The sequence below is a fragment of the Hemiscyllium ocellatum genome, chromosome 17, assembly GCF_020745735.1.
Source record: "Hemiscyllium ocellatum isolate sHemOce1 chromosome 17, sHemOce1.pat.X.cur, whole genome shotgun sequence".
Taxonomy (NCBI): Eukaryota; Metazoa; Chordata; class Chondrichthyes; order Orectolobiformes; family Hemiscylliidae; genus Hemiscyllium; species Hemiscyllium ocellatum.
Window position 1 is genome coordinate 16,902,772 of NC_083417.1, and position 17,060 is coordinate 16,919,831.

The 17,060-nt window shown below is 43.6% G+C and overlaps 1 protein-coding gene across 14 annotated transcripts in view; it reads left to right on the forward strand.

Annotated features, from left to right (window-relative positions):
• Nucleotides 1-17,060, forward strand: part of gse1b (Gse1 coiled-coil protein b) — a 336,737-nt gene that overhangs the window by 295,691 nt on the left and 23,986 nt on the right. For all 14 annotated transcript variants that reach the window (XR_009645607.1, XM_060837970.1, XM_060837959.1 and 11 more), the window contains one exon: nucleotides 1,164-1,276. Coding sequence is in view for 13 of the 14 variants with exons in the window: in XM_060837970.1 (XP_060693953.1) it covers nucleotides 1,164-1,276 (113 nt within the window). In the remaining variant the exon portion in view is untranslated. The remainder of the gene's footprint in view (nucleotides 1-1,163; nucleotides 1,277-17,060) is intronic.

Sequence of the window (17,060 nt, forward strand, 5' to 3'; positions counted from 1 at the left end):
ATTGGGTAAATTGGACCTGTATTCTTGAGAGTTTTGAAGAATGAGAGGGGAATCTCTTTGAAACATATAGAATACTTAAAGAGATGGAAGGTATAGATGCAGGTAAGAGGGTTCCCCCTGTTGGCGGGGATACAATTTTACAAAACAAAGGAGATGCCACATAGAACCGAGATGAGGAAGCTTTCTTTTACTTCAAGGTTGGTGAATTTTCAGAACTACAGAGGATGTTACCATGAATGGAGGATTTGAGTTATAAGGACAGGCAGGATAGACTGGGACTTTTTTTCATTGGGAGGTTGAGAGATGACCTTCTACAGGTTGGTAAAGTCATGAGGGATATAGATAAAGCAAATAGTAGGTGTCTTTTCCCTAGGGTGGGGATTTCAAGACCATGGACATCTTTTTAAGGTGAGAGGAGAAAGATTTAAAAAAGACATGAGAGGCAATTTGTTTTACACAGAGAGTGGTTTGTGTGTGGAATGAACTTCCAGAGGAAGTAGTGGATGCAGGTACCTTCACAACATATACAAGACATTTAGGTAAGTAAGTACATGAATAGGAGATGTTTGGAGGGATATGGGCCAAATGCAGGCAGGTCGGACTAGTTTAGTTTGGGATAATGGTGGGCATGGACTGGTTGGCCGAAGGGTCTGTTTCTGTGCTATATGACTCTGGAATCTCTGTCTTTTAGTAGATTTAAAGTAGATATTGATAACTCTTTGATTACCGATGGCATATAGGATTATGGGGATGGTGTGGGTGAAAGACATTAAAGAGTTTGATTAGCCACAATTGGATTAAATGGTGAAACAGGTTTGAGGGATTGATTGGCCTACTCCTGTTTCTGTGGTCCTACTCTCACTTGTGATATTTGATTCAGCAGAATATATTTAGAAGACACTGTGCTGGAGCTTAGAGTGTGTGTGTGTGTTTGTGTGCGTGTATGTTTGTGTATGTGTGTGTGCATGTCTGTGTCTGTGGGGGTGTGTGCGTGTCTGTGTGTGTACACACACTTGAATGTAGTTAGTTAATTGAAGGATTGAAATGAACTAATTGGGCAATTCAGTTCAGGATGAATGTGCTGACACAGCAGAATATATTTGCACACTGTCAGGCTGCTTTGTCAGTTATTCTGTTGCTTTGCTTCCACTGTTTCTAATTAGGTTATTACTATGACTTTGATGACTCGTATGATGAAAGTGATGAAGAGGAAGTTCGAGCACATCTCCGGCGAGTCGCTGAGCAGCCACCTCTGAAACTTGACGATTCATCTGAGGTATGTTAACACTTCTCCATTGTGGCAGTCTAAAAATAGGCTGTGGAACAATAATGAGAATCTAATAGACTTAGAAGCCTCCTTTTCCCTTCTCTTTGCATTCCTCACCACATCATTAATTTGCCAGTCTCCCTTCCTTCTTTCTGTAAAAACATTTTCCCTCTGAACTCCCTTGCTTACTTTTGAATTTTCCAAAAAAAATGAGTGCATTTGAGACAGGACATCCAACTGCTTAGATGTACAAAACAGGGTGAAGAAGGATTTGTTAGTCAAGACATTGGGATTACTGTGGATTAAGCTGAAGGTGATGGTTATTTGTAAAGATGCTAAAGAGTTCATGAGGCATCTTGGCTCGATGAGAGGTCGTTTTCACACAGAAAATACCGATAATCTGAAAGCAGCAAACAATGACAAGAGAAAAAAAATCTAGACAAATTTAATATTCACAGTGTCTCAGAGAATTTTCAGGTTGGTTGTTTCAGCATTTGACAACTAAATCTCAACTCATTTGCTTCTCCAAGAGCAGCATTTCAGTGATTTACTTGTAAAATGATCTTCTTCCTTCTGAAGAGTTTTGTCTAAATCCCAAAGTTACTTTCTAACTCAGAGGCTGTAGTCTGCTGCAAAGCCATCACTGTGTCCATCAGTGCGATCAGATCCTTGAATCCATTCAATTCAGACTCTAATCTTCCTCCATCGTGTTCTCCCAAAATGTCCAGAAAGCTATTTGGGTGGAACTGAGAAATAAGAGAGGGATGATCACCATATTGGGATTGTACTATAGATCCCCAATAGTCAGCAGGACACTGAGAAACAAATTTGTAAGGAGATCCCAGTTACCTGTAAGAATAATAGAGTGGTTATGGTATGGGATTTTAACTTTTCAAACATAGTTTGAGACTGCCATTGTGTTAAGGGCTTGGATGGAGAGGAATTTGTTAAGGTGTACAAAAAAATTTTCTGATTCTATATGTGGATGTACCTACTAGAGAAGGTGCAAACCTTGACCTACTGTTGGGACCTAAGGCAGGGCAGGTAACTGAGGTGTCAGTGGGGAAGCATTTTGGGGCCAGCGACCATAATTCTATGAATTTTAAAATGGTGATGGAAAAGGATAGACCAGATCAAAAAGTTAAAGTTCTTAATTGGAGGAAGGCTAATTTTGATAGTAGTAGGCAAGAACTTTCAAAAGTTGATTGGGGATGGATGTTCGCAGGTAAAGGGATGGCTGGAAAATGGGAAGTCTTCAGAAATGCAATAATATGAGTCCAGAGACAGTGTGTTCTTGTTAGGGTTAAGGGTAAGATGGGTGGTTTGGGGAACGCTGGATGACTAGAGAAATTGAGGTTTTGTTTTAAAAAAAGGAAGTACAGTGTATGTCAGGTATAGGTAAAAACAATGACTGCAGATGCTGGAAAACAGAGTCTAGATTAGAGTGGTGCTGGAAAAGCACAGCAGTTTAGGCAGCATCTGAGGAGCAGTAAAACCGACGTTTCAGGCAAAAGCCCTTCATCAGGAACTCATATGTCAGGTATACACAGCAGAGATCAAGTGAATCCTTAGAAGGGTTCAAAGGCAGCAGGAGTATACTTAAGAGGGAAATCAGGAGGGCAAAAGGGGACATGAAATAGCTTTGGCAAATAGAGTTAAGGAGAATCCAAAGGGATTTCATAAATACGTCAAGGACAACAAGGTGATGAAAGACAGAATAGGGCCTATTAAAGATGAGCAAGGTTGCCAATGTGTGGAACCAAAGGGGATGGGGGATATATTGAATGAGTATTTTGCATCAGTGTTTACTGTGGAGAAGGATATGGAAGACAGAGAATGTGGGGAAATAAAGAACAACATCTTGAAAAATACTATTACAGAGGAGGAGGTGCTAGATGTCTAAAAACGAGTAAAGGTGGATAAATCCCCAGGACCGGATCAGGTGTACCCTAGAACTCTGTGGGAAGCTAGGAAGGTGATTGCTGGGCCTCTTACTGAGATATTTATTTTATTCAGTTTGTGGATGTGGGCATTGCTGGCTGACCAGCATTTACCGCCTGTCCTTAGTTGCCCTTGAGAAGGTGGTGGTGAGCTGGCTTCTTGTATCGTTGATAGTTACAGGTGAGGTGCTGGGATACTGGAGAATGGCCAGTGTGGTGCTGCTATTTATAAAAGGTGATAGGAACAGTCAGGGAGCTATAGCCTGGTGAGCCTGAAATCGGTGGTGGACAGGTTATTGGAGGGAATCCTGATGGTCATTTGGAAAGGCAAGGACTGAATCGGGATAGTCAACATGGCTTTGTGTGTGGAAAATCAGGTCTCAAAAGCTTGATTAACTTTTTAGAAGAAGTAACAAAGAGGATTGATGAGGACAGAGCAGTGGACGTAATCTTTATGGACATCAGTAAGGCGTTCAACAAGGTTCCTCATGGTAGACTGGTCAGCAAGGTTAGATCTCATGGAATAGAGGGAGAACTAGCCATTTGGATACAGAACTGGTTAAAAGGTAGAAGACAGAGGGTGGTGGTGGAGGGTTGTTTTTCAGACTGGAGGTCTGTGTCCAGCAATGTGTCACAAGGATTGATGCTGGGTCCACTACTTTTCATCATTTACATAAATGATTTGGATAGGAACATAGGAGGTATAGTTAGTAAGTTTGCAGATGACACCAAAATTTGGAGACATAGTGGACAGCGAAGGCTACCTCAGAATGCAATGTAATTTTGATCAGATGGGCCAATGGGCCAGGGAGTGCCAGATGGAGTTCAATTCAGATAAATGTGAGGTGCTCCATTTTGGAAAGGCAAATCAGAGCAGGACTTATATACTTAATGGGAAGGTCCTAGGGAGTGTTGCTGAGCAAAGAGACCGTGAAAGTGGAGTCAAGGTAGAAAGGATAGTAAAGAAAGCATTTGATATGCTTTCTATTATTGGTCAGTGCATTGAGTACAGGTGTTGGGAGATGATGTTGCGGCTATGCAGGACATTGGTTAGGCCACTTCTGGAGTATTGTGTGCAATTCTGGTCTCCCTGCTGTAGGAACAATGTTGTGAAACTTGAAAGGGTTCAGAAAAAATTTACAAGAATGTTGCCAGAGTTTGAGCTACAGGGAGAGGTTGAATAGGCTGGGGCTGTTTTTCCTGGACCGTTGGAGGCTGAGGGGTGATCTTATAGAGATTTATAAAATCATGAGGGGCATGGATGTCTTTTCTCCATGGTGAGGGAGTCCAAAACTGAAGGGCACAAGCTGTGAGGGAAAAACTTTAAAAGGGACCTAAGGGGCAACTTTTTCATGCAGATGGTGATGCATGTGTGGAATGAAATGCCAGAGGAAGTGGTGGAGGCTGGTACAATTACAACATTTAAAAGACATCTAGATGGTAAGTGAATAGGGAGGATTTAGATGGATATGGACCAAATGCTGGAAAATGGGACTACATCTATTGAGGATATCTGATCAGCCTGGATGGGTTGGACCAAAGGGTCTCTCTCCGTGGTGTACTTCACTGTGACTCTATTCTAGCAGCATGATGGTTTGCACCATGCTGGTCAACTCCTCTGCTCAGTAAAGCTGAAGTTTCCTTCTCGGCCACAAAGTGTATGGAGTTCCTGGACTGTGCCCTTTCCTGTTGGATCCACAGAAATATATAGAATGGTTTTTGGCACTGGCACGGCTGCAGGATTTGCCGAAGAGGTGAAGTGTTTTGCCATCAGCATGCCTTTGGCCTCCACTCCAGGTTTTTTTTTGTTAGAGTTTGCTCCAATAGTGTTTTACTTTCCCAAGGCATCCACAAAGGAATGGAGCTATTTCCCTAAAGCTGGTGCACACGTGCCTGAGAATGTCTAAGTACGAGGGTGTGCAGTGGGCCTCTACCTTGTTCAGTGGTCAGAGCTCCCAACCTCCTCTGAATCTTTAACCTGAGACCTAGATATCACTCAACTGAGGACATGACAATGAAGAGATTGTGTACCTGACAGAGAGTGATTTACACATTTAGTTCCACTCTTTGCAAAGGCTGCCGGTCAATGGTGTAGCCTGAAAGAGTCTTCCATTGGCGATGCCCATCCTTCACAAAATGAATTACATTCCTATTCTTCACTTAAATGTAGGCATTGCTGTTTGGCTCAGCTGGCACTGATCCTCACCCAGTGTCAGTGGATGGGCATGTATGTGGGCATGTGCACACATACACACACACTCTCGCACATGCACATACATATGTTAAGAGCTGATCACTGTCTGATTCTCCCAAGCCCTAAGAGTAGGACACTAACACCTTCGTGGTCAGCCTGGGCTAAAAGCTCCCTGGTCTGTTGGGCTAAGTCTGGCACATTCATCACCTCAACCAGCAGGAATCTCAAAGCTGTGTTTTAATAAATTATCCAGACAAGGTAATGATTTTTCAGCTTGGGCCCTACCACAGTGATGGATTACAAACTCCAAGAGTACCTGCACAGCAGCTTTTTGCATTTCATTCCCAGCGACAAAACAAAAACAGCTTTTCTGTGACTGTTTTTAATTTGGTGCAATTAAGGAGATGCCTGTTCCCCACAGCTTGCTTTGAATGAGTTGTACACTGAGCAGTTTATCTTGCAGTCCATTAAAACAGATGTAGCCCTGTAAGAAACTAAAGCAAATTGCACAGTTGTTATACAGCAAGCAGAACAGAGTGGAGCAATGAGCCGTAAACAGAAAGAAGCAATGCTACCCAGACGTTGATCATTTAAAATGACCACCATTCACTCTTCAGTTACAATGGGGACTACTTAATGCTGAGTTCAATTTGCAAAGTGACCAGGAATAGTGATAGGAACTCAGTAGTCATTTGGAAAATTATAATGTTAAGATAGTATAAAATAATTTGGCATTCAGATTTGCTCAGATTCAGGGGAATCCTCATGTTTTTGACCCAGCTATTTCCAGGTAAAACACGGACTCTCCAGCACTGGCACACTCTTCCACATTTATAATAATCATCTGCTGTGTAAATTGTCACGCTGTCATTACATCATCCCACCAGTGGTGATGCTGCAGTTGCACAGCTTCCAGTTCCTCAGTCATTCCTTCTGTGTCACTGTGTCAAAATCCTGGAACTCCTTTGTTCACAGCATAGTGGATATCCCAACCCTCCCAGGGCTGTAGAAATCTTAAGGGGAGAGCACATGGTTCAGAGGAGGGGTTACTGGACCTAAAAGGTGAATTCTGCTTTCTCTCCACATATTAGATTTGATTAGATTCCATACAGTGTGGAAACAGGCCCTTCGGCCCATCTAGTCCACACCGATCCTCTGAAGAGTAGCCATCCATACCCATTTCCCCTAACTTTACAGGCAATTTGGCATGACCAATTCACCTAACCTGCACATCCTTGGACTGTGGAAGGAAACCGGAGCACCCCCTCACAGATACAAGGAGAATGTGCAAACTCCACACAGACAGTTGCCCGAGGCTGGAATTGAACCCGGGTCCCTAGCGCTGTGAGGCAGCAGTGCTAACCACTGAGCCACCGTGCTGCCCCAATGCTGAGAGTTTCCAGGAATTTGGTTTTTTTTTTGCTCCTATCAGCTAATTGCTCCTCCAGCTGAAAGTGAGAGTCAAAAAGAAATTGGAAGTCTGCCAATATTGCACAATCTGTCAGTGGAGCAAAATGAGGCAAATTAATTAATTTCATGGTTCCAACCATTCAGTGGAGTTGGTAGTCGCAGTTCAGGTATGACCCACTCATAGATGTTGAAAGAGCAAAGTCAAGCTAGATAGAGATAAAAGCAAGCCAGATGGGTTCATTGAAAAAAGGTAAAAGGAAAAGAAACCTATTCTTTTCATTAGATTAGATTAGATTACTTACAGTGTGGAAACAGGCCCTTCGGCCCAACAAGTCCACACCGACCCGCCGAAGCGCAACCCACCCATACCCCTACATATACCCCTTACCTAACACTACGGGCAATTTAGCATGGCCAATTCACCTGACCCGCACATCTTTGGACTGTGGGAGGAAACCGGAGCACCCGGAGGAAACCCACGCAGACACGGGGAGAATGTGCAAACTCCACACAGTCAGTCGCCTGAGGCGGGAATTGAACCCAGGTCCCTGGCGCTGTGAGGCAGCAGTGCTAACCACTGTGCCACCGTGCCACCCATTACTTCACGTCAAGTGACAATAATTCTGATATACACACACTGAAGTTAAGGGAAAGCCATTTTTAACATGTAAATTACTAGCAGTTTCAGTCAAATATGTCTTGGTTTCACCACGACCAGAGGATATAGAGTTTATGGGCGGTACGGTGGCACAGCGGTTAGCACTGCTGCCTCACAGCGCCAGAGACCCGGGTTCAATTCCTGCCTCAGGTGACTGACTGTGTGGAGTTTGCACATTCTCCCTGTGTCTGCGTGGTTTTCCTCCGAGTGCTCTGGTTTCCTCCCACAGTCCAAAGATGTGCGGGTCAGTGTGGACTTGTTGGGCCGAAGGGCCTGTTTCCACACTGTAAGCAATCTAATCTAATAACCGCCAAACGAACCAGGCAGGAGATGAGAACTTAGTTTTATTTAAGTTTTTGCAAACTGGAAACCACTGCCGGAAGGGTGAGGGACACAGAATCACTTGTAAAGCTCAAAAGGGAGTCGGTGAATACCCGGAAAGGGAAGATTTGCTAGATTGTGAGGGTAGAGCTGGATTCTGGGACAAATTGGGTGGATCTTTTTATCACAGTGGACCAAAAGGCATCCTCCTGTGCAGTATGATTCCTCAAGTTTCTTCCCTTCTGTGAAGTGACCACCCCTGCACATATTCCAGGTGGTAATTTGTAAGTTCGGACATATAGATAGGAAGTGGTGCTACTCTGCCCCAGCACCTTCAGGTGAGAGAGCAAAGAAATTGGATAAAAAACCCAGTTCTCACCATCATGACATAGAGATGTCAAAAAAGTGTAAGTTGAGGGTAAGATTATGGTAAAGATGTACGAATAAAGAGAGAGCATTGACACTGAAATGTTATGAAAGGATATGTGATATTTTACTACTTGGTAAATGAGGTGCAAAATAATTTACAGATTCTGATTAGCAAACCTTGAAAATTAGAGGAACAAGTTGAAGCTGTAAAGAGATTATAGCTGTTATAAATAGGGACATTAACTGCACAGCCTTGAGGTATTGCTAAATGTGTATCAATTAAGCTGGAATTAGAACAATGTGTCACTTTTTCAGGTATCAAGTTTGACAAAAATATTGAAGCCTTGGAAAGGATGGAGAAGTGATTGACTAAGATAGTGCCAAGGATGAGAGACATTAATTAAAAGTGGTACTTGTGAAAAACTGGGCCCTTTGCATACAGCAGAGAAAGTCACAGGGAGATTTGATTTCATGTTTAAAGTGATCATTTTTTTTGATGATACAAATAGGAAAAAGCTAATTCCTTTGATGGGAGAGTCAATAACTGGAGAGACTGAAATTGTAGATCACCATCAAAAGAACAAAGAGAAAGAGATAAGAAGAGCTTTCTCATGTAGAGGGGCAGAAGCCAGAGTTGATGACGGAAGCAAAATCAATAGTTTTTTTTCAGGGAAGTGGATATTTATAGAATTATAGAATAATTACAGCACAGAGGGAGGATTTTTGGCTCATTATGTCCTGCTGGCTCTCTATAACTGCAACTCGCCTTCACCCACCTTCGACATCATTTCCCAGCGGCCCTGCCATGCTTTTCTTTTTTACATAATGATCCAAATCACCCATAAAGTCCCTAATTTAATCTCCTTCCTTCAAGTTCTCAGCAAGTGTATTCCAGACCCAAAACACCCACAGCATTAAAATAGTTGTCTTTATGTTGCCGTTTTGCCAATCACCTTAAATGTGGATCCTTAGGGTTCAGACACTTTGGTCAATTGGAGAAGATTTTCCCAACCTATTCCATCTTAGAGAGGAAAGGAAATTAAATTGTAGTGGGTAAAGGCAAGGAGATGGGCCTAAATGGATAGCTGCTCCTGAGGAGAGACAGCATAATTGTAATGGGATCTTGCCTTTCCTTGAAATTCTACCACCACCTAACTTCGCATGTCTCTGCCCTGAAGCTTGAAACGTCGACTCTCATGCTCCTTGGATGCTCCCTGACCTGTGTGTTTTTCTAGCGCAAGACTTTTCAAGTCTGATTGTCCAGCATCTACAGTCCACACTTTCTCCTTGTAGTCCTCAGTGGAGTTTAGAAGAATGAGAGGTGACCCTACTGAAGCATGCAAGATTCTCATTGGACTTGACCGGGTAGATGTGGAAAGATTGCTTCCCCTGTGGAAGAGCCTAGGACCAGAATACAGAGTAAGGGATTACCAAATAAGACTGAGATGAGGTGGAATTTCTTCTCAGAGCATTGTGAAGCTGTGGAATTCTTTAGTGTCGAGGCTGGGTCAATAAGTTCAAAGCTAGGGAGACAGATTTCTAATCAGTAAGTGGACCAAGGATTAGGGGGAAAAGGCTGGAAGATGGAGTTAAGGATTATCAGAACAGCCCATGATGTAATTGTATGGTGGAACAGACTCAATGGGCTGAATGGCCTGCGTCAACTTCCATGTCTTATAGTCTTATATGGAGGATGTCATAATTCCTTCAACATATTCTTTGTCTGTCTGGTGCTGTCTTTTCACCTTTATGGGGGACATTTTTAGAATTAGCTTTGTTGTCACATGTACTCACATGACTACAGGGAAACATACATATGGGAGTTAACCCACTGAGCTTGAAGATTTGTTTTCAGACGTTTTGTCATCAGTGAGCATCTCTGGTGAAACGCTGGTGGTATGTCCCGCCTCTCTATAGGTTTTAGTTTCTTAAGGTGGGTGATGTCATTTCCAGTTCTTTTTTTTCAAGGGAAGGTAGATAGGATCTAAATCGATATGTTTATTGATGGAGTTCTGGTTAGAATGCCATGCCTCGAAGAATTCTCATTCGTGTCTTTGTTTTGCCTGTCCTAGGATGTGTGTGCCGTCCCAGTCAAAATGGCGTCGTTCTTTGTTTGTATGTATAAAAATTAGTGATTGTGGGCCCTGTCTTTTGGTGGCCAGTTGGTGTTCACGTATCCTGGTGGCATATTTCCTGCTAGTTTGTCCGATGATTTTGTACAGTTCTTGCAAGAGCAAGTGTTTAACAAACCCAAACAGGCAGACATAATGTAACCAAAAACTATAGCCACACTACCTTACATCAAAGATAAATCAGAAATGACAGAAAAGGCTACTCAGACCCCTTAGCAGCATGGTAGACCGCAAACTGACCAACACATTTAAGCAGTGACTAATGAACCCGAATACTCCTCCAGCAAAACCACTGGCAAAACTAACATCATTTACAAGATACCATAGAAGAACTATAAAAAACACCACATCGGACAAACTAGCAGGAAACATGCCACCAGGATACATGAACACCAACTGGCCATCAAAAGACAGGACCCACTATCACTAGTTTTTATACATACAGACAAAGAACGACGCCATTTTGACTGGGACGGCACACACATCCTAGGACAGGCAAAACAAAGACACGCATGAGAATTCTTTGAGGCGTGGCATTCTAACCAGAACTCCATCAATAAACTTATCGATTTAGACCCTATCTACCTTCCCTTGAAACAAAGAACTGGAAATGACATCATCCGCCTTAAGAAACCAAGGCCTATAGAGAAGCCGGACATACCACTGGCAGTTTACTGGAGACTCTCACTGATGATGTTACCTAGTATGGTGGCGAAACGTCTGAAAACAAACCTTCCAGCTCAATGAGATAACTTGTATACTTATTATCAAGCTGAGCTACAAATCTTCTCAAAAATCACTAATACAGGGACAAGTTGTCACTGACAGGGCCATCTCAGGTACAAAGGTATCTAGGTGCAGAATCTTAGATACAGAGCAGAAAAATAAAGAGATAAGCTTAAAAAGTTAAACATTATAGTCCTCCTTGTAAAAAAGCAGAGAAACAAAGAAACATGGTTAAAAGTTGGATACCACAGCTATAAGCATAAGAGAGTGGCTGTCTAATCCACTCTCACAACCATCTGACCCCGGGCTGTCTCCACCCACTCTCATCACCGTCTGACCCCGGGCTGTATCCACCCACTCTCATCACCGTCTGACCCCGGGCTGTATCCACCCACTCTCACCACCGACTGACCCTCGTTGTCTCCACCCAATCTCATCACCATCTGACCCGGCCTGTCTCCACCCAATCTCATCACTGTCTGACCCTGGCCTATCTCCATCCACTCTCACCACTGTCTGACCCTGGCCTGTCTCCACACTCACCACCATCTTATCCTGGCCTATCTCCACCCACTCTCATCACCGACTGACCCAGGTTGTCTCCACCCACTCTCACCGCCGACTGACCCAGGGCTGACCCAACCCACTCTCACCACCGAATGACCCCAGGCTGTCTCCACCCACTCTCACCACCATCTGACCCTGGGCTGTCTCCAACCATTCTCACTACTGACTGACCCAGCCTGTCTCCATCCTATCTCACCACCGTCTGACCCCGGCCTGTCTCCACCCACTTTCGCCACCGACTGACCCACATTGCCTCCACTCACTCTCACCACCGACTGAACCCGGGCCATCTCCACCCACTCTCACCACCAGCTACCCCAGCTGCCTGATGTCGATCATCAAAACCAGATTTGAAGTGTTTATGCAGTCCTTTTCATTTCTGTGTCTGTGCCTAACCAAACATCGTATTGGCTGAAGATGATGAGGAACCAATCGAGGCTGCGATCCAGTGGGATGGCGAGGCACTTGTGGAGGGGTTAAGTCATTGGCGGGGCCGTGCAAAATGACAACGTCCATACCTGAGTGTAAGAACTATCAAAATTTGAGCTGTGTCAATCAATCACCACTTAATCACATCATCATTTCAGTACATTTCTTTGTTCTGTTCCCTGATGTTTACAATTAAATCACTGAGCAGGATCATTAGTTCCTATACCCATTAAGTCACTGATTTAGCAGATTGAAATCAGTTACATAGGGATTGAGATGAAGAGCTTCAACTGACCCACATGGGTTGCAAAATTGCTTCAGATAATGGTTCTAATGCGATTTCCTGGCAGTCCAGGTGCTGGGTAAAACATGATTTATCCCAATGGAAGTGGTCCGTGTCTTCCTCAATGGCAGAAGGGTAATGGTTGGGATTCGGAGCGGTATCTCCTCTCCTGTAGAGTAGGGACAGTAGGAGCTCGTTTAGCCTGTGAGAGCAAGCTGAGGCAGTCAGAAGATATGCTTCCCAGCTCAGGCAAGGGCAAGTTGGAGCCTGCTTTGAGCAAACCTGGTGGTGAGAAAATATTGAGAAGATCAGAGACACCAATAAAAAGGCCTACCCACTGAAAGCAAAATAGGCTGTGATGACTGTCATTTTAACTTTTGTTTCCTCATCTTTCTGCTTTGTGCCTAAGATTCTGTACCTAGGTACCTTTGCACCTAAGATGGCACTGTAAGTGACAATTTGTAAACTTTTGACTCGTGTGAGTATATGTGACAATAGAGCTAATTCTAATTCTAATCAATCTGTGGCAAAAGCGACCCAAGAAAGGAATGATCAACTAATGCTTAATGTAAACACCTTTGAGTGTTCAAATGCCAAAAGCTTTTGACCCGCATGTTCTTCTGTCTGGTCTGGTGACACTGTCAGCATATTCCCGGAGTGTTCACTGTGCTGTGCCTGAGGGATGTCATGTGCTGTTGTATTGGGTGCTGGAGAATTTCTGTCTCACCGCACCGAGAGTTTTGCTCCTGATGGCAATGGTGAGACATTGGTTCAAATGAGCAGATGTCATCCATTGTTCCCCTGTGCAATGACGTCGATGCAATCGCATGGGCAACATCAGGAAATCTTTCCAAAGTGCCACTGGAGTGTTGAATCAAACACAAATGGAAGGGTGGGGGAGGTGTATCGCAATGAAGACATTCGTTGGTTACACAGGGGACTGTGAGGAAGGGGAAAACTACAGCCATCTTCCCTTGTCATGTCCTCTTGTACAAAATACATTTGTTATTTGGGAATGTAGGACTTGCTGAAGAAGACATGTTTCATCAAAGCTTTTGGCCTCACATCCATCAGGATAATTTGCAAGAATGCCAAAGTAAATGGACAACAACATTTATACTATACAAAGGAAGACTGCTGATTGTTTGGCAAGTGAACTATGATCAGTGAAGATTTTTGTCATGGCAAATATGCACATTAATACTGATTGACAGTTAACTGCCAGGCTTTATTTAAATTTGAAGCCAGGCAGGTTGTCTCTGATGGATCGGGGCAATACATGAGAAATGAAACAGTTGATGGCTGTCACCTATTTTATTGAGTTCAGTTCAGCCAGTGTGTAGATATGTCATTTCAGTCTGCAAAGAACATAGCCCTGTGTATTAATATATGCAGCTTCAAGTCTCCACAAGTGTGCCACAGCACTGGTACAACTGACAATCCTAAATTGGTTGTCAGTGTAATACCTTGTACCTTATAAGGATTATCCAGCAAATGTGTCTAGTTACAAGAACACATGTAATGTAGGACACTATTGTGAATTTGCCAAGAGCAGTGTCAGTGCGTACTCAGCCGACGTGCTGTTTGATGTGATCTGCCAGTATCGCCCATCACAACAGCGCTGAAATTCATAAGCCATCTTGTTTGTTTCTGTAATGGGCAGAATGTCTTTATGGCTTGACTACAGCATCCTGTTGGTGGTGAATAGAACTTGTGTGACTACTGCATAAAGCAGCATGAAGCAGCTAATGGCACCTGTTGCTTCAACTATATTTTCAGCAAAGCACAAAGTAGATTAGAAACTAGGGTTCTGCAGCTCGATGGCATCTTGCCAGGATTTTTCTCGCTGCAGTAGAATTGACTCTCATCTTGATTACAGAATGGTTGCAGCTCAGAAGGAGGCCATTCAGCCTGTAATGACTGCGCAGGATCTCTGAAGGAACAATAAACCCAGTGCTATTCCCCTGCTGCAACACTACAGTCTTTTTTAGATAATAATCCAAATCCCACTTAAAGGCCACAATTTACCCCTCCTCCACCACACTCTTGCGTAGGTCCTGGCCCCACACTGTGTGGAAAAGTTTCTCCTCCTGTCACCATTGCTTTTTTTGCCAATTACCTTCAGAGTGTGTGCTCTGCTTTTCAGCGGAGTGCGAACAGCTTTTCTCTGTTCACTGTGTCCAGACCCCTCATGGTTTTGAACGAAACAAGCCTGATTTTTTGAGTGGGCTGTCCGGAACCACAGGAAATGCGAAGCTGATACCGAGAGTCTGTTGTCCTGTTTGTCATGTTTTGATACCTTAATAATCAAGGCTTTTAAATACGAGAAATTAGATGGAATGCACAGCACAGAAATTAGCCATTTACGTGCCACAGAAGCTGCCTCCCATTCTGCTTTGTCTCACACTAACAACCCATTCTCCCTCATGTCTTTGTCTAGCCTCCCCTGTGTTGATCAATTCTACTTGGATCAGCCACTCCCTGTAGCAATCAGCTCCATATTCTGACCACTCTCTGAGTAAAGATATTGTGCGTGAATTCCCAATTGAATTTATTATTAGAACCCTCGTATTGAAGGATCAGATTTTGAGACTTGAGCCTGAACCCTTGTCCTGCTGTCCTCCCTCTCCAATTTTGGATTTACAACCAGTTCTTTGTAGCATTGTCTCCTGAGTGAATGTGTAACCATCTGGACTAGTAAAATGGTTCTATACATTCACAACTTATAATCAGAATAACGAAGTGCATCAGTCATCTGAGCTGCTAGTTGTAGTAGTAGTTCAAGAAGACTTCTCACCACCACCTTCTCAAGGACAACTAGGGATCAACAATAAAAGCTCGCCCAACTAGCAACACCCCTGTCCTACAAGTGAATAAAGAAAACATGCAACGTAGGGGAGGGGCTTGGGAACCAAGTGAGGTTAGAGGACAGTAAGGAAGCAGTAACTAAAGCAGATAATGAAGTCTGCATGACTAAGTGGAAGAAGAGGCTGGGAGCAGATGATGAATGCAAAGGGAGTGGTGGTCTGAGGGGCATTTGTTTTAATACAAAAAGTGTAATAGGTCAGGTGGATGAACTTAGGGCTTGAATTAGTACCTAGGAGCATGATGTTATTGCTGTTACTGAGACTTGGTTGAGGGACGGGCATGATTGACAGCTAAACATCCCAGGATATCAGTGCTGCAGGCAGGATAGAGTGGGAGGTAAAAGGGGTGGAGGAGTTGCATTACTGGTCAAAGAGGATGTCACAGCGGGCCAATATGGGCAGAGCTCAGAAGTTTGAAGGGTGTGGTAACAATGTTGGGGCTGTACTACAGATCTCTCAATGTTGAGTGTGAGATAAAGGTACAAATGTGTAAACAGATCATGGAAAGATGTAGGAGCAACAGGGTAATGGTGATACGAGATTTTAATTTTCCCAACATTGACTGAGATTTACTTAGTGTTAGAGGTCTAGATGGAGCAGAATTTGTAAGGAGCATCCAGGAAGGTTTTCTAGAGCAATATGTAAGTAGTCCAACTTGGGAAGGGGCCATACTGGACCTGATGTTGGGAAATGAGCCCAGCCAAGTGGTTGATGTTTCAGTAGGGGTATTTCTTCAGGAATAGTGATAACAATTCCATAAGTTTTAGAATACTCATGGACAAAGCCCAGAGTGGTCCTAAAGGAAGTGTGCTAAACTGGGGGAAGGCCAACTGTACCAACATTCGGCAGGAGCTGGGGAATGTAGGTAGGGAGCAGCTGTTTGAAGGTAAATCCACATTCAATATGTGAGAGGCTTTTGAAGAGAGGTTGATTAGAGTTCAGAAGAGGTATGTTCCTGTGAAAATGAGAGATCAAAATGGCAGGGAACCATGGATGAAGGGTAAAATTGTGAGACTAGCTAAGAGGAAAAAGGATGCGTACATAAGGTCTAGGCAACTGAAGACAGACAAAGCTTTGGAAGAATATCGGGAATGTAGGGCCAATCTGAAATGAGGAATTAAGAGGGCTAAAAGGGGTCATGAGATATCCTTAACAAACAAGGTGAAGGAAAACCCAAAAGCCTTTTTTTCATATATAAGGAGCAAGAGGGTAACTAGAGAAAGGGTTGACCCACTCAGGGACAAAGGAGGAAAGTTATGCATGGAGTCAGAGGAAATGGGTGAGATTCTTAACGAGTACTTTGCATCAGTATTCACCGAGGAGAGGGACGTGGTGGATGTTAAGGTTAGAGATAGATCTTTGGGTACCCTAGGTCAAGTCAGCATGAGGAGAGAGGACATATTGGGTATTCTAAAAGGCATTATGGTAGACAAATCCCCAAGTCCAGATGGGATCTCGCCCAGGTTACTGAGGGAAGCAAGAGAGGAAATAGCTGGGGCTTTAACACATATTTGCTGTATTCTTGAACACGGGTGAGGGCCCAGAGGACTAGAGAATTGCTAATGTTGTCCCCTTGTTAAAGAAGGGTAGCAGGGGTACTCCAGGTAATTATAGACCAGTGAGCCTGACGTTAGTGTTAGGGAAGCTGCTAGAGAAGATACTGAGGGATAGGATCCACTCCTATTTGGAAAAAGATGGGTTTATCAGTAATGGGCAGCATGGTTTTGTGCGGGAAAGGTCATGTCTTACAAACCTAATAGAATTCTTTGAGAAGGTGACAAAGTTGATTGATGAGGGAAAGGCTGTAGATGTCAGAAACATAGACTTTAGTAAGGCATTTGATAAAGTTCCCCATGGTAGGCTGATGAAGAAGGTGAAGTCACATGGGGTCCAGGGT